Genomic DNA, 17288 nt, shown 5'->3' with positions numbered 1-17288 from the left:
CACCTGGCACCAGCAGCAGTGCTTGGACTTAAATACAGGTCAATCAGATGATCAGACACAGGTGTGCAGACAGGTGTGACACCAGCACAGGGGCCAGAGAGGACGAGACACGAGCAGGAAACAAGACTGAAGTCGTTTCAAAGCCAAAAAGTTACGACATTGTGAAAGAGAACAAATATTAAACACACTAACACAATGAACAACATGGAGTTCTCCTGACATGTTCTGAGGACACGTTCTGCAGCCTGTAGTTAGCGACAAAGTTGCTTCGGCTTCTGTTTTAGGCAGTTAAAAGAAGTTTTACGCATAAATTCCTTTGAGCTGAACTAACATGCCAGATGTTTCCAAACAGCATTAATCCAGCCAGCGTTTTAATCACACCAGAAAAGCATAAACCCACATTTATCATCTTAAAGATAAACCTCGCTTGCACCCGGGGGCTGGTTCACTGGCCTCAATGTTACATGCAGAGTTTATAAGACCACAGTTTCTCATTAAGTTGTCTTTTTTGGACATATTACTACTGTTAATGTGTGTTAGTGACTTTTATTCATGTATCCTGCAGGGACAGTAAAATGTGTCCCGATTTATTAGAGCTGTCTTCTAAAAATCACCCTTGAATGGGATCATTTCGCAATTGTAGGTTATTTTGGATTGTTATTTTGGATTATTTTAGGATATTTTTGAAAACATCAAAATAGTTCTGAGCTTCTGCTGAAGTTCCCCCAATAATGGTGATATTGTGAGTCAGACAGACGGACATTCTTGACACTGATTCACAGTAGCACAATTGTCCATGTGTGTGTCCCCGCCCCCTTGATGTGTGGGGGTTTAACTGCAATGGACAGAAAAAGTCAAACAAAAAGTCAACCGTTTCTCTCTGTTCCTACCCTGTCATTTCACGCATCTCAAACATCTGTAAACATTTCTGCAGCCGCACGCAGGGAAAAAAAATAGAAAGTTGGAAGCTTTAGGTTGTAATTTGGGGCGTTTCTAAATAAAGCTGGGAGATGGAGCCGGGCTGCCCTGGAAGCCCAGAGGGTGGGAGGTCCAGAGGTTTGCAGCGTCCACATCTTCAAAAGCAGGACAGGAGACGGGAGGACAGACTGATCCTCGGAAGGCTGCAGCACCTTTTCATTAGCCTCTGGACTGGAAGGACGTGCACATCAGCGGTGCCTTCAAAGTCTTTATCCCAGAGAACACAGGACGTCAGAACACCATGGACACATTTGACATGATGTCATCTGATTCTTCAGAATGGGACCAGATTGACTGGAATCCTGTCTCATTCCTCCTCAGGCAGGTGGTTTGTGTGGAAGGCCTCACAGCTGAGGGAACATCTGAGCAGTTCAAGGCACATGTTCTGTTTATACTTGCAGGCCCACCGCTGGAGATAAAAAAAGGGCCTCGTCCTTTCATTTAGACCCTCCCAGTCCAACCACATTGGCCAAATTATTAGTTTAAAACCCAGAGCAGGTGCAGAACCTCTTAATCCGCATGAGTTTGAGAAGTATTCAAAATAAGAACCTTTCAAAGCAGAACTGATTTATAATTTTACTGAGCTCAGTCAGCAACAGATAATGTAAAGTCCAACTACTTAACATGGAAAACACTAAAATACAATAATAATACATGTTTGGAAGAATTAAATGAGTCAAACAAATAAAGAAGGAAAAACAACTCAGTATTAATGAGTGGTGAATGTCCCGCGACAGAGAACATGTTTCAATGCAACACCAAAATAACCCAAAGGGATTGAATGCCTCCTGGGAAGCCTGGGAAACTGGCCCGTGACCTTCCCTGTCACAGGAGCATGTGAATAAAGATGCAACACATGTGCGCATGTTCAGAGTCCTTCCATCTGAATACGGATCTCAATCTGAATATGTTGACCATGTGATCAGACCGGCTCAGCAGTCGACTGCTCTCTTTTCCCACATTCCTTAAAGTATAAATACAACAATAAATAACAAGAAAGGTTTGACTCCCCACCCATCTGATGTTTCTGGTTTGTTTCTTCGTTCCCATTAAGGGTTTGGTCTTCTCAAAGGCAGCATGTGTGAGCGGAGCTGTTGCACCTCAGTAATCTTACAAAAGCTCATCAATAACCTCCCTTTTTGATGCCTCTATTTGATATAACTCACAAATTAAGGTTTGTTGTCATAATCAAGAACTGAAAATAATTAAAGAATTCTCTCTTTTAGCTGATGTGTCACCTTCGCTAATGCCTTCACCGAGTGTCGACGGCTCTCCGGAACCCTTATTGGATTTTGGTTTGACAATTCCTGTCTACCAGCTGAACAGTTTCATAAAGTTTTGGAAGCCGTCCTCGCCGAAGAAGTCAAAGGAGCCTGGGGACGAGCCCTGGGAGGTTCCCAGGTGGATGAGGAGCAGCACCAGCAGGACCACGAAGAGCAGCGGGATCAGCAGGTTCCAGCCGGCCGCCAGGATGTTGTACCACTTGGCCTTGTCTGAACACTCCTGGGCGAGCTGCAGGTTTCCCTGCGTCTTCTGATCCCTGGCCTGCACAGATGCAATCAAGCACAGCAGTTGGTGGGATACGCACCTTTCAGGGCTTCGCGGTAACCTGTAGGTTATTCTCTTTCCAAACACTAAAGAAGAAAAATCCCTACAGCTACTTACAGCTTGTGTCCACCTTTTTTTTTTTTTTAAAGGACACGCCTGAGTCTTTCCTGAGTACTCTCTAATTTCCCATGAGCCCAAAAATAAGATGCCAATTACCCTTTTTTCTTTCCTCTAAGAAAAGCAGCCTGTCTATAATTTTGGACCCGTATTGGACCCGTGACTCTCTGCTGCGCCCACTTGTGCAGTGGACCTGAGTAAAAGGTCATCCACGCCCCGCTATGACGACCTTCAGAATCTTTTCTTGTTTTTTGAGGTCACACGGATGGATGACTGCCTCTATACTCAGGCTCGGTCTGTAATATTTCCAGAAAGCTTGAAATTAGAGATAACAGATACGCTCCTTACCACCACCTACAGCTGAAATGAAAAGAGTTTTCACAACTGATCAGGAAATCTCGTAAAGAAGGACAATATGATATGAAGTCTCTCACCTTGATGGAGTAGACCAGAGCCATGAATCCCAGGCAGCAGAAGTTCACGTACAGCGTGTTGCACAGCGACCACACCAGATAGTCCCGTGGAGGGTTCTGATCGACGTGGCCCATGTTGACCATGGTGGACCCGCCTGGTTTACGGGCAGACTTACAGTTAGTCAGCGGGGTGCAGTCGGAGGGGAAGTGGTACGAGTAGTTGTCCATGTTTTGACCCTGACTCGACGAGCCGCCCAGGTTTCCGTGCGCTGTTTCTGTTCGGAAGGTGGCTCCCAGAAGCCTGAGAGGCTTATAAAGGCCGGTGAAATGGGAGGTGAGAGGCAGAGGACCGATGGGCAGGAGCTTTCACGCTATAGCAAGTCTGTCATTATGCGGTCAGGCCCGAAATAGAGATAGGCAGCGAAGGAACGCTGTTTGAGGAGGAAAGACGCCATAAGTCTCCATATCTTCAGCTCTAATGGTGGAGTTTAGTAGCAGAAGAAGAAGAAGAAGACATCATCAAATGTAATGACTTTCAACAAAGTCACATTCCACTGGAGTGTCTCGGAACAATTCCCCCCATTGGCACCTGTTTCCTCTCTCTGGTTTAGATTTATGAAAGAGTCTCATCCCAATTAACAGTAAATCTAAACAACTCAAAAGTCATGGAGTCTGAACACCTTCCTCCTGGTTGTCATGTAAAACTCAGTTACATAAAGTGTCCACAGTTCCAGCTGCAATATAGCTTTGTTTGCCAGATTGGAGAAACTCTGGTAACTCTGCACAGCTTAGCTTTAAACCAGTTCAAGCCTCAGTTCAGTTAGTTCCTCCTGCTCCTGTCATGGCCTTTCCACCAAATGATGCTGAGGTATATGGGTTCCTAACCTAGTCCCTAACCTTGCGCCACAGGCCTCTACCCATACTTGGGCCTTCATTTGGGTCTGAAATTCAGTTAGCATCTTTCCTTTTCAAAAACCTCTACATCACTGTTACTTAGATGTTAGCTAGCCACAATGCTGCTGTCACCCTTACCTGACGCATCCACGCATCCTTAAGTCTCTTGACTCAAATTACAAAGTAATTAGCTACCTGCTGCCACCTACTGATGAGGTGAAGTATTACACAGCGACTCGTCAGCACAGACACTCGACAACGGCACATTAATTAAACTCAATTGAATTTTTAAAAAATATATTTTTAGCCCAATTACATGAAATTAAAGGAAATCGAAGGCACACCAGACAATAACTACACACTGTCTGCCGCGGCACAGTGATTGAAAAGATTGCCTTATGGAGATGTTTGACAGGCTTTTAGACACTTTGCTGCTTCTCTGGACCCAGCATCCCACATCCTGCTCTTTCATTTTATATGAACCACACACACACACACACACACACACACACACACACACACACACACACACACACACACACACACACAAATAAGAGTTGAAACCCTGGATTTGTCCACTTAAGTGAGATGTGAGGAGATGAATCCACCTGCAAAGTTGTAAGAAAAGAGTAAAAGATTTTTTTTTTTAAATACCTGAGTGACATTATCCTCATCTGAACTGTTGTAACGGGCCACATCGGGATACACCTTGAACTTTGACTCCACGCACTGAGGCTGGATCTCTGGGGCGCTGAAGCTGTTGGGATAGTAGTTTGGAGCTCCACCTAGAGGACAGAAGAAGAAAACAGCATCCTACATCGTTGCACACACACACTCACACACTTGTAATTGTATGGATTACAATACACAAACACTATTTTTACGTTTATATTTCTAATTTTATGTATGATCAATGCCACATTGTGGCACGAGTGAAGAAATTGAACACCCCCCCCCCCTTCCATCGCATTATATCAAGTTTGAGTGTAATGTTTTAGTATCACTAAAAGAACAAATATAATAAATACGCTCAAAATACCAGAATCTATTTTACTTTAAATCACACTTTATTTTATCATTAACCACTATAGATGAATAATACTTGTTAGAGATAGTGTTCTTGAGGTAGTTTTAGTATAAATGTTTATAACTGTCTTGAACATTCAACCTCAATAAACCAAAACTCCTTTAGAGAGTAAAACATGATGATCACATCAGGATAAATGGTGCCTAAAACATAAATGATATTCAAGGACTTGTATTTGGAAATAAACTGGATTTTATTCAAAGACAGATGATATTACTGTTAATGAAATAATGCAGATTTTTAAAGAAAAAAAATTTTTTTTTTTTGCTCCCCAAGTTCACTTTATCCGTCTGTTCGCCTCTTGGAGCCAGGTGAAGAAGTTGCAGACGGATACTACAGCTCTGCCTGCCAGTGAAAAACGTAATTATGGACAGACATGCATTCAACACAACCAACCAGAAACAACATGTGTCTGTCCAGTCTTATGTTGCCACGCTGAATGTAATGGCCAAGAAATGTGACTTTGGTGCGCTACATGATGAACTGGTTAGGGATCGTCGGGTCTGCTGCATCCACAATGACGCGGTCCGCGCCCAGCTCTTAAAACAGAAAATGCTGACACCGGACGCGGCCATTGAAATCTGCATGCTGCATGAACGGTCGGAGAGGGCCAACAGAGAAATAAAGAAGGAAGCTGTGGTGTGTGTGGTCCACTTCAACCAGTGTACAACCTGCGGTGGTCAACATGCACCCGAGCGCAGCAAATGTCCTGCTTTTAACAAGCGCTGTAACATCTGCAGAAAACCCAACCACTTTTCGAGATGCTGCAGATCAGGAAAACCACCAAGCACCATCAGACCAGCACAGCCCCTGTCCCCCACTGCACGTAAGGACATGTTTTACTGCAAAAGCATAGACCAACCACAAGATGTGCGTGACCGAGATGAAAGGTTTGCTAAGCTATCTGCATGCAACACGGGCAGGCAGCTACGCGTAAAGATTGACACTGGGGCCAAATGTAACGAAATATCCAGGGCGCTCCTGCAGCACACTGACCCCTCTGCCGGAAATGTCAAGCCCTTGCTGGGTCTCAAAGACAGTGTCAGACTGGGTTTTGTGACTTTTGGTCCGGAAGTGCATGCCCTCACACAGCAGGAATCACCTGAGCTATTGGAATAGAAAGACCTGTTCAACAATGACACCATTGGCAAACTGCCTGTTGTGTACCACATGCGCCTTGATCACTCCGTGCCCCCCACCATATGTGCCCCGAGGTGGGTGCCACTGGCCATCAGGGACAAAATCGTGGCAGAACTGCAGAGAATGACTAACATGGGGGTCATCACACCAATCCAGGAACCCAATGAATGGGTTTCAGCAATGGTGGCCGCGAAGAAAAAAGACTATGCATTGACCCTGTCAACCTTAACAAGGCCCTCCTCAGGCCCCGTCACCCCCTGAAGACTGTGGAGGAGGTGATCGCTGACATGCCAGATGCCAAAATGTTCAGCATTCTGGATGCAAAGTGTGGCTTCTGGCAGGTGCCACTCAGCAAGGAATCCTCAAGACTCACCACCTTCATGACCCCAGTGGGCCGCTACGCCTTCCTATGCATGCCCTATGGCATCACCACAGGCAGTGAGGTCTTCCAGTGTCAGGATTTCTGGGTTGTGTCGGTCGTTGTGCTGCAGGGGGTGGTGTGGGGCACAATTGGTGGCAGCTGGCACTGATGGCAGGTGCACCTGTAGGGAATTTACATCGGGCTGCCTATTTAAGCAGGTTGCGCCTGCCTGTCAGTGTCTGTTTGTGTTGTCTGTTAGTCTTGTCAGTGTGTCTGTTGGTCTCGAGGCTGTCTGTTGGTCTTCCTCGTTGTGTGCTGGTGTTCTGTGTTTCCTGGAGGGCCGCTCCAGCTTCGTGTCTCCTGAAGGGCCGCCCCTGTTCCCGGCGCCCTGGAGGGCCGCCCCTGTTCCCGGCGCCCTGGAGGGCCGCCCCATTTCCCTGCGCCCTGGAGGGCCGCCCCTGTTCCCTGCGCCCTCTGCAGTCCTGGAGGGCTGCCTTCGTGTCCCTCGTGTGCTCCGCAGCCCTGGAGGGCTGCCTTCATGTTCCTCGTGTACTCCGTGTTCCTTGTGTTCTTTGTGTGCTCCCTCCCCCTGTAAATAAAGCTTGTTTGACCATTTTACCACTGTGTCCTGGCCTGCGGTCGGGTCCCAGTCAACCTGTTCGTGACATCCAGAGGTGCATGGAGCAGCTGTTTGAGGCACAGCCATGTGCGATCGTGATTGACGCCATCCTCGTGTGGGGCCGCTCTGGGGAGGAACGTGATCTGCGCCTCTGCCAGGTCTTGGACAGGGTCCGTGCTGTGAACCTGAGACTGAACCCCAAAAATGCAGGTTCAGGGTCACGGAGGTCCCCTACGTCGGCCACCTACTCACCGACCAGGGTGTTAAGCCAGATCCCTCTAAGACAGCTGCTGTTCGCCTGTCCCAAAACACGGCCTCCAGAGGTTCCTGGGCATGACCAACTACCTGGCCAAGTTTCTACCAGGCTACAGTGAGATCACGGCTCCTCTGCGTGAACTGTTGTGGCAGGATGTGTACTGGTGCTGGCTGGAGCCCCACACAGCGGCATTCACTAAACTGAAGGACATCATTGCCAGCCCCCCTGTGCTGAGATACATTGATGTTCACCAACCAGTTGTACTGTCAGCTGATGCCTCGCAGCATGGACAGGGCACTGTCTGCCTCCAAAACGAAACGCCGGTGGCTTTTGCTTCCAGGGTCCTCACAGAGACTGAATCACGCGATGCTCAAATTGAGGAGCTCTTGGCTCTCGTCTATGCCTGCACAAAATTCCATCACTACATTTATGGCCGGGCCGTGACTGTTGAAACTGACCACCAACCTCTCATCACCATACTGAGAAAGCCACTGCACACTGCCTCTGCACGCATACAACGGATGATGCTTCGCCTCCAGCGGTACAACCTCAATGTTATCTACAAGAGGGGCAGAGAGCCCTATGTCGCTGACGCTCTATCCCGTGCACACCTGCCCTCCACTGACCAGTCTGCGGAGTTGGAGGACACCATGTTGCTACACATAAGCGTCTTCAACGGACTAAATGAGAACGAATGTTCATACTTTCAGAGTTTACTGACAAATAGTCCAAGCTGAGTTGAGTTCATCTGCATTTTTATTGGGAAGTTGAGAATGATTTAAAAAAAACCCCACATTTCTGGCTAAACACTGTTTTTTTTTTTCTTTCACATCATTCATGTGCCAATGAGGCCCAAATTCTTCAACCGTAATAATGGTTATGATGCTTGTTTATCTCCACAGCTACAACAATGACTGTGATTAAGACAATGAGGAAAAACACAGCAAGCAGCACAGTGGACACGATGTTGAGGCAGCGGGCGGTGGAGCCATAGTGCTGAGCCCCGTTCATATCCCCCATCATCTTTCTGTCTCTGGCCTGGAATGGAAAAATGGTGAAATCCTCAAGCTAAACCTTCTTTTTAAATCCCAAAAAAGGTGTGACCTGATAATCTGGTGATTCATGACAAAATCCTCAGAAACTCACCTTGACAGAGAAGATGAGAGCTGCCAGTCCCAGGCAAAAGATGTTGGAGTAAGAAAAGCAGATGATGGACCAGATGAAATGGTCCTTGGGTGGCTCGGCGGGGATGTCCACTACTGTGGATGGATATGGAGCTCCAGGAGGCCCTCTGGGGAAGCCTTCGCTGGGCACAAGCATCAAATTTGTTTCCATGGGCTGCATGGCTGGATTCATCGTCATCGGCTCAGAGGTTTTCAGAACGATGCTTTAGAACTCAGATGCAGCAAAGAAGTGTTGAGTTCCAGATACCAGTTCGGATTTACAGAAAAAAAAGGTGTGTGTGTGAGTGTGTGTGTGTGTAGGAGGGGGAAGGGGGAGGGTACAATTGTCAACCAACGACCCAGAAATGAAACAAATAGAAATTTCTGAGAATCACTCCCACAAAGATGAGTGTGTGTGTGTGGGGTGGATGGTGGGAGGAGGGATCTGGATGGTAGGTTTCACTTTGCACAGTAAGCATTAAGGTGTTTACACTTTGGACCCGTTCCACTCAGTTTATAAACTAAACCTGCAGCTAAAATGCAAACAGTCTTGAATCATCCAGCATCTCCAGTTTGGCTGAAGAGAAAGTTCAACAACATTCACGACCATCAATAGGAATAAAATATGAAGGACTCTGAATGGACTGCACTGAAAAATGAACGATCAATATGGAACAATAGTCAGAGCAGACGTCTGCTCAGTAACCCAGTCAAGTGGATTTTGAATAGACTCAGAACATCGTCAGGATGTTTCAAAGGCTACAGTAACAGCAGCTGGTCCCACCGGTGGTTCAAAGGAGAACATGACAGGTCTCAGGTCTGTTCAGGATAATTACAATTATTATCGACACCAAACCAAAAACTTGGGTGTGAGGGTTCAATTTTATTATCAACAACCTGTTAGTAGCTTTTCAAGGTTTGGAAATGACGTTAGCACTTCATTTTTGGAAGCAGATGGTGATTTTGTGGTTTTAAATTGCAGTGAATCTTACAGGAAGTGCTCAGAAATCACTTTCTAGACGTCTGATTCAAAACCATTGAGTTAAAAACAGATTCTGTGCAGATCTACATCTGATCAGCTCCTCAACAACACAAGCACTTATTACAACTTTATTAATGTTACATTTAGATGCACATGAAATGCAGAATAAGTCAAATAACTGCCCCAAGCCAGTGTGGTCAGTCCTTATTAATACAGTTCTACTTAATTTATAAACACAAAGCAAGGAGGGATTCTTGTTTCTTTTGGAAATCAGTTCACAGCTCCTGAAATTCCAATTTTATCGACAAATAAATGAGACTGAAGTGGTTTCTGAAGGCACCGAGGAGTTCTCTGATGTAAACTTCTTGAACAGGCGCAGAGATGCTGGCAAAAACTCACAATCTTCCAAAGCAGGAGAAGAAATTCTGAAAAGTGGCCTTAGAGATGTGTTAATCTCTACATAAATTATTTACAATCATCACTCATGAACGGATTAGGTTTGTTCAGTGAGCAGTAACAGGCTTCCTGTTACTGTTAGTAGCAGTTGGGAATAAGTGCATTTGCGGTTGTTCACTTGCAAGGACGCCATCGGTGGAATTTTAAATCCATCACATCTTGGAGGATGCAGCCACGGCAAATGCTCCTGGACGGGTGTACACGCGCACGTGTGCATTCTGCAAAGGACAAAATTGTGCAGAGGAAGACGAAATGGCTCAGTACGCCATTCATTGTTACCATCACAAACACAACAAGAAAACCCTGAAACACAGAAAGGGCAACAAAGTGCATGACCAGTCTTATGTTGCCACGCTGAATGTAATGGCCAAGAAATGTGACTTTGGTGCGCTACATGATGAACTGGTTAGGGATCGTCGGGTCTGCTGCATCCACGATGACGCGGTGGAACCAGCAAGTGTGTCTGACCTTCTCCGCCTCCTCGTTGTACTTGTCGAGAAGTTTCTGGACCCTGCTGGCGTAGTCTGGATGGATTGCCTTCAAGTTCTCAACCTGCACAAACCAGACAACATTGAAAAATACCTAGAACAAAGAATAAGCATCTAATAATGTCAAGTTAGATTATAATTACTCCAAACACAAATTTACAGTTAGTGCATTGAAAGTGAAAGAAAGAAAAACAAAATTGCAGTTGCAAGGGCACTCTCAAAACCTCAAACCCACAGGAAATAAGCTTGTTTGGGTTTCTTCTAATTTATAAGCATTTGGTTAAAGTGACCACAATAAATTGCACGTGCAGACCGCTGGGAAAATAGCCTGAATCCCTGGGGTACTGATAGTGTTTGGACTCACCATGCGTTGCTGGATGAAGAGCTGAGCCCCCTTCAAGGATCCTGCAAAGTTCTCATAGAGTCGCTGGCGCTCCTCATCATTGAGCACCTCAGTGTAGAAGGTGCGAACCTGAAATTAAGTACACAAATAAGAGTTGAAACCCTGGATTTGTCCACTTAAGTGAGATGTGAGGAGATGAATCCACCTGCAAAATTGTAAGAAAAGGGTAAAAGATTTTTTTAAAAAATACCTGAGTGACATTGTCCTCATCTGAACTGTTGTAACGGGCCACATCGGGATACACCTTGAACTTTGACTCCACGCACTGAGGCTGGATCTCTGGGGCGCTGAAGCTGTTGGGATAGTAGTTTGGAGCTCCACCTAGAGGACAGAAGAAGAAATTATATAATTCTCCAAGGCACACCAGACAATAACTACACACTGTCTGCCGCGGCACAGTGGTTGAAAAAGATTGCCTTATGGAGACGTTTGACAGGCTTTTAGACACTTTGCTGCTTCTCTGGATTCTTCTTGTCTCAGTAAACAGCATCCCACATCCTGCTCTTTCATTTTATATGGATCACACACACACACACACACACACACACACACACACACACACACAACACACACACACACACACACACACCACACACACACACACACACACACACACACACACATTCACACACACATACACATACAAACACTTGTAATTGTATGGATTACAATAAACAAACCCTATTTTTACATGTTTTGAGTTTACATTTCTAATATTATGTATGATCAATGCCACATTGTGGCACAAGTGAAGAAATTGAACCCCCCCCCCATCCCATTATATCAAGTTTGAGTGTAATGTTTTAGTATCACTAAAAGAACTAATATAATAAATACGCTCAAAATATCAGAATCTATTTTACTTTATATAGCACTTTATTTTCTCATTAACCACTATAGACAATTAATACTTGAGATAGTGTTCTTTAGGTAGTTTTAGTATAAATGTTTATAACTGTCTTGAACATTCAACCTCAATAAACCAAAACTCCTTTAGAGAGTAAAACATGATGATCACATCAGGATAAATGGTGCCTAAACATAAATGATATTCAAGGACTTGTATTTGGAAATAAATTGGATTTTATTCAAAGACAGATGATATTACTGTTAATGAAATAATGCAGATTTTAAAAAAATAATGTTTTTTTTTGCTCCCCAAGTTCACTTTATCCGTCCTCTTGGAACCAGGTGAAGAAGTTGCAGACGGATACTACAGAGACTGTGGACGACTTCCATTTAAAGAAGGTCTCGTCCTGGATGACTTCTTCATCCAACAGCACGTCAAAAAACATCCGCAGCAGACCTACACGGACACACACCAGCAAAAATCACAGGAATAAGTCAATAGAAACACACCGCTGGCTCAGGTGGATAGATGGGACACTCACCATCAGGTTGGTCTATGTGGACCACCAGCTGCTGCAGAATGTTCAGGGCCACCAGCTGCTTCTCGTCCTCCTTGATGTACTTCTTTAAGAGCCTCACTCTCTGGAGCAGCTCGTAGGTTCTCAGTGTAGGAACCCCACCTGACAACACAAACACTGTCTTCACTGTAAAGAAACTGAACACATCTAATCATGGACCATAAAGTGTCCCAGGCTGGTGTTGTAGATGTGCTCATATAATGTAAAACAGACATCTATGTGGAGTAAAACTAATGAATCATGTATTTGGACAGAAAGAGGCTTAAATCTCTGCCTCTATATGACATTATAGAACACTTACAGTCAACAATGACTGACTCCAAATAAGAGGGCTCTGATAAATATCCTGCCTGCTTTGGGGGGGTCTTGTGTTCAACTGCAAAGAGCAACAAGTAGTGAAAAACCCCATCCAGATGTCTGCTTTAAAAATGCACCTAATCTTTTGGCTTTTTCAGTTATTTACCTGGAATTTTGCTGACACCACGACATGAGCTGCTGCCCAAATGGCACCACTGCTTCCTTTCTCCATCACAGTCGCGGCTGGAGTCCTGGTTGACCTTCCCAGGAACCTCTTTCACATGAAAGGATTGACCGCGATCTGCCGACCTGCCACCACCTCTCCAGTGCATGGTGGTTTGCCAGTTTTTGAACTGGAGCTGCTCCCTCTCTTCAGCCTCCTTCACCTCTTGGTGAAGCTGCTGAATGGTTTTCGGTTCCTCAACTTTCCTGCAGGGCACCCAATTGTTCTGAAGGCCACACAGGAGATGTGATGAGAATTCAACCCTGACTTGCAGACTATATTCATGATTTAGCCATCAAAGAGTCTCACCTTTCTTAGGGCCACAACGTCCTGCAACATGAATTTTATTCTTGAGGACATCTTCTTCTCCTTCAGTAGGAGGCATATGTGGCCATAGTAGCTATTAAGTTTTGGCTAAAAGGAAGAAAATAAGAGTCCCACTCATTCAGTTTATGTGTGGACAGTGTGTGTGTGTGTGTGTGTGTGTGTGTGTGTGTGTGTGTTGCACACAGCTCTCCTTACCCTCTCAGCTTCAGTGTCCAGGCCGTTCCCCACTATGGACAGTAACTTGCACATACACTCCAGAGAGTCCTCGCACTCATCCTGGAGGAGTTTATCTACGCAGGTGTGTATGATGGGCTCCCAGATCATCTTCAGCTGAAAAAGCTCACCGATGAACCTGACGGTTCCCACCAAACACACGCGGGCCTTGTGTCTGGTTTGCTCAGATCCTTTTAGGGCAGATTTGCATGTATTTAAGTTAGGTGAAACACTGTAAAGCTTACATTTAAGTTTGAGTTCAAAATCTAACTATTCAACCGTTCTTGCCAGTGGAGCAAGCACAATTTTGTAGGGAAAAAAAAAGTTCTCACGAAAGGTGCATTTATGAAGCTGAGCTGCAGTCCAATAATTGCGCTTGCATATTTGGTTCCGCTGCAGGCGTGCCGGTACTCACCTCTTCAACAACAGACACATCATTTTCCTTTTGTCTCAGGAGTCCACGGTTCTGGAACTCCATCTGACATCTCGTGAGCAGAAGTTTATGGAAGAGGACGAATCCATCGCTGCTTGAGGACGAGACCCTCAGCTGATGTGGGAAAGGTTTGGCATATCAGTAACAATAATCTGGTCCAAATTCAACCAATTGTACAAAGAAAGCAGAGTTTACCCCCTTCAGGTGGTGGCACATTTGAGCATAAGTGGAGCTGTAGCTCTGCTCAAACAAAGCTTTGTCCACAAGGAGCTCAACGACCGTGTTCAGCGTCTCCTCATCGTTGATGTTGAGCTCATCCACCTGTCTCATGAGGCTTTCAAAGTTCTCAGGGGTGAGCTTGTTGAGGATGCCCCGAAAAGTTTTGATGACCTTCTCAGTGGCCCCTGCTGTCCGTCCATCTCCCTCGCCACCATGCTGGGAGCTGCTGATGGAGGGATCCTGTCCTACCCGGTAGATGTTAGTGCTCATAGTTGGAGTCTAAAACCACAAGAAAAAACCAAAAAACAAACATTTGTTATAATTTAGAATGACAAGTAAATTTATGCTGTCACATCCGAATACGCCATTTTCTTTGAAGTGTTAAATGTTTTCGACTGAGGGAAAATTTCATCCTAAAGTTTCTATAATGGCCTGTTTTTTTTTGGGTGATTTGAATTAATTGAAGAATATGGGGGTGGCGGTAGCTGTTGGGGACCGGGCTGAGGAGCGAAGGGTTCTTAGTTCAGGCCCCAGTGCAGACAAAGCAAGGGAGATAGTAGGAGAAGGTGTCAGAAGCACCGCCTAGTCAGAGCACTGCCGAGGGACCCTTGAGCAAGGTACCAAACCCACAATAGCTCACATAGGGCCCTGTGATGAACTCAACCAGGGGTATACCCTGCCTTTGCCTACATGTGCGCCCTCCCCATGACCCTGAAACGTATAAAGTGGTCATGAAGATATTAGAATATGAAAACATTTGGTAAAAATGCTAAAGAAAAGAAAAAAGTTCATAGTTTCAAGATGACTAAACGTGCAGCCTTGTAAAAGCTCAGTGGAAGTTATATTAAAACTATCAGAAAGGGGAGAGTTCACTCACTTGCAGTACAGTCAGTATTCGGACCGGAGTTTTGTTGGTTGTTCCTTAAATGTTACGATTAGCATTAACTGTTAATATTTTAGCAGGTGCTTATTGTTGGTTTAAGCTTTCCAAACCTTCAGTGGGATTTAATAATGTAGAAATTTGGTCCTTTATGTTACCTTTAATTCAATTTTTAAAAAAAACTGTTTTTCATGTTGAGACTTTGATCCTTTGACCTTTGATGCGCTCTGTGACTCCGCCTCTCCAAGCAGATCCCCGCCCTCTGTCTTTGTGCGCATGCTTTGGTTCTGACAGTCAATCCTCCATCTACTTTGTTCTTTAGAAGTGATCTCGCTCTCATCAGTTTTATTCCATTAATTAAACCAAAGTCATTTCTACTTTGTCCATAAAGAATTCCACAGGTCTAAAACCAACTCATCTCTGTTAACTTTGAATTGCAGCAGGTGTGAAGCATGTGGCAAACTTGGCAAACACACATGTTTCAAGCTGCTAACATTGGTGTGAATTTGTTTGAAGGTGATTGTAAAATACAATGTAACTTTAAGTGCACTCAGGGTGACATGAGTATAGATTTCTGGGCTTGTCAGTGGTTGACCGGACTGTGACGGCCCCTGAGCTGTGGGGTTGTCTTGCTGTGTGCTGTCTGTGGTTCACAGGTTTCCAGCAGGGTGGAGCTAACCTAACTGGATCACCAGGCCAGCGATCTGCAAGTTATAAAGCTCCACCTGATCCAGCATTTGGTGGGCTTTTTCTCCTACCTCCACCTGATGTCTCCAGCTGCTTTGCCTCTTGGTGAATTATTGGATTTCACACCTACAGCATACTTCACCCCTTCACTCACTTCATCCAGGCACTTGCTCACACCCCTGATTTTCACCCTCACCTGCCGTATTCCTTTGTTGGGTGTTTTCTTTTTGGTTTAAGAAATAAAGGGTTAAACTGGTCAGTGTGTCTTCCTCTTTCTTTGGACCTCACGAGTGGGCCATAACAGCGGCAAAAACTACAGCTTGGACAGCTACATTTCCACTATTTTCGGTATCTTTAATTAAAATTCAATGAGTTTTATCTGTTTTTTTAATTATCTAGTATTTCTATGAAATAATGCCAGTTTTTACTGATTTATTTTAATCTTTTTTTCAAAGGGGAAACATGTGTATCTCTTAGTGTGTTGAGATTGAAGTTGAGGTATTGATCACAATAGGGCAAAGTCTAAGTTCTCTTTTCCAATAAGCGTTCCAGTGTTGTGCAGTCCAAAATTGCCCTGGAAAAAAGGGAATGATGCAACTCTTTGAGGTTCGAGTTGGACCGGTTTATTGAGCAACTCCTCAAATTCCAAGTCCTCTCTGAAGCGGGTACACTTGCCATGTTGCAACACATAAGGTGTGTCTTCAACAGTCTAATCGAGAACGAATGTTCATACTTTCAGAGTTTACTCACAAACAGTCCCAGCTGAGTTGAGTTCATCTGTATTTTTATTAGGAAGTTGAGAATGATTTTTTTTTTTTTTTTTTTTTAAACTTTTCTGGATAAACACTTTTTTTCCTTTCACATCATTCATGTGCCAATGAGGCCCAAATTCTTCAACCATAATAATAGTTATTCTGTCTTGCGAATGTTTGTATCTGGTTCATCCGCACAAATACTGTGATTAAGACAATGAGGAAAAACACAGAAAACAGCACAGTGGACAAGATGTTGAGGCAGCGGGCGGTGGAGGCATAGTGCTGAGCCCCGTTCATATCCCCCATCATCTTTCTGTCTCTGGCCTGCAATGGAAAAATGGTGAAATCCTCAAGCTAAACCTTCTTTTTAAATCCCAAAAAAGGTGTGACCTGATAATCTGGTGATTCATGACAAAATCCTCAGAAACTCACCTTGACAGAGTAGATGAGAGCTGCCAGTCCCAGGCAAAAGATGTTGGAGTGAGAAAAGCAGATGATGGACCAGATGAAATGGTCCTTGGGCGGCTCGGCGGGGATGTTCACTACCGTGGATGGATATGGAGCTCCGGGAGGCCCTCTGGGGAAGTCTTCGCTGGGTCCAAGCATCGAAATTTTTTCCACGGGCTGCATGGCTGGATTCATCGTCATCGGCTCAGAGGTTTTCAGAAAGATGCTTTAGAACTCAGATGCAGCAAAGAAGTGCTGAGTTCCAGATACCAGTGCAGATTTATGGGAGGCAGAGAGAGGCCAACTGTGAACCAACGACCCAGAAGTGAAATAAAAAGAAATCCTTGAGAATCACTCCCACAAAGATGAGTGTGTGTGTGTGTGGGGTGGATGGTGGGAGGGGGATCTGGACGGTAGGTTTCACTTTACACAGTAAGCATGAATGTGTTTACACTTTGGACCCGTTCCACTCAGT

General features: G+C 44.9%; 5 protein-coding genes across 6 annotated transcripts; all 5 read right to left on the bottom strand.

Moving 5' to 3' along the window:
- Positions 1–1541: 1541 nt before the first annotated feature.
- LOC130536365 (interferon-induced transmembrane protein 5-like) lies at positions 1542–3463 on the bottom strand. Its single transcript, XM_057052251.1, has 2 exons — positions 3078–3463; positions 1542–2523 (listed from the first exon to the last, which is right to left on the bottom strand). Exons 1-2 carry the CDS (start codon positions 3282–3284, stop codon positions 2290–2292), a joined length of 441 nt encoding a protein of 146 aa, XP_056908231.1. The 5' UTR covers positions 3285–3463; the 3' UTR covers positions 1542–2289.
- Positions 3464–8147: 4684 nt separating this feature from the next.
- Positions 8148–8878, bottom strand: LOC130536765 (dispanin subfamily A member 2b-like). The gene is made up of 2 exons (XM_057052923.1): positions 8560–8878; positions 8148–8451 (listed from the first exon to the last, which is right to left on the bottom strand). The coding sequence occupies exons 1-2, from the start codon at positions 8773–8775 to the stop codon at positions 8275–8277; spliced, it is 393 nt and encodes a 130-aa protein (XP_056908903.1). The 5' UTR covers positions 8776–8878; the 3' UTR covers positions 8148–8274.
- Positions 8879–9439: 561 nt separating this feature from the next.
- Positions 9440–11406, bottom strand: LOC130536760 (catalase-like). Its single transcript, XM_057052917.1, has 4 exons — positions 11096–11406; positions 10867–10974; positions 10483–10566; positions 9440–10232 (listed from the first exon to the last, which is right to left on the bottom strand). Exons 1-4 carry the CDS (start codon positions 11393–11395, stop codon positions 10167–10169), a joined length of 558 nt encoding a protein of 185 aa, XP_056908897.1. The 5' UTR covers positions 11396–11406; the 3' UTR covers positions 9440–10166.
- A 628-nt stretch (positions 11407–12034) lies between these two features.
- Positions 12035–14318, bottom strand: LOC130536759 (eukaryotic translation initiation factor 4 gamma 3-like). 2 transcript variants are annotated; one of them, XM_057052915.1, is made up of 8 exons: positions 14021–14318; positions 13808–13939; positions 13375–13583; positions 13162–13266; positions 12796–13078; positions 12634–12708; positions 12297–12434; positions 12035–12211 (listed from the first exon to the last, which is right to left on the bottom strand). In XM_057052915.1, the coding sequence occupies exons 3-8, from the start codon at positions 13501–13503 to the stop codon at positions 12075–12077; spliced, it is 867 nt and encodes a 288-aa protein (XP_056908895.1). In that variant the 5' UTR covers positions 13504–13583; positions 13808–13939; positions 14021–14318; the 3' UTR covers positions 12035–12074. The 2 variants fall into 2 exon arrangements, with proteins under 2 accessions (XP_056908895.1, XP_056908896.1); XM_057052916.1 differs by lacking the exon at positions 12634–12708.
- A 1893-nt stretch (positions 14319–16211) lies between these two features.
- Positions 16212–17150, bottom strand: LOC130536764 (dispanin subfamily A member 2b-like). The gene is made up of 2 exons (XM_057052922.1): positions 16799–17150; positions 16212–16690 (listed from the first exon to the last, which is right to left on the bottom strand). The coding sequence occupies exons 1-2, from the start codon at positions 17012–17014 to the stop codon at positions 16505–16507; spliced, it is 402 nt and encodes a 133-aa protein (XP_056908902.1). The 5' UTR covers positions 17015–17150; the 3' UTR covers positions 16212–16504.
- Positions 17151–17288: the final 138 nt, after the last annotated feature.

Source organism: Takifugu flavidus, chromosome 13 (genome assembly GCF_003711565.1).
Source record: "Takifugu flavidus isolate HTHZ2018 chromosome 13, ASM371156v2, whole genome shotgun sequence".
Taxonomy (NCBI): domain Eukaryota; kingdom Metazoa; phylum Chordata; class Actinopteri; order Tetraodontiformes; family Tetraodontidae; genus Takifugu; species Takifugu flavidus.
Note: the sequence above shows the minus strand (reverse complement) of the source record. Positions and strands in the feature narration are given on the sequence as shown.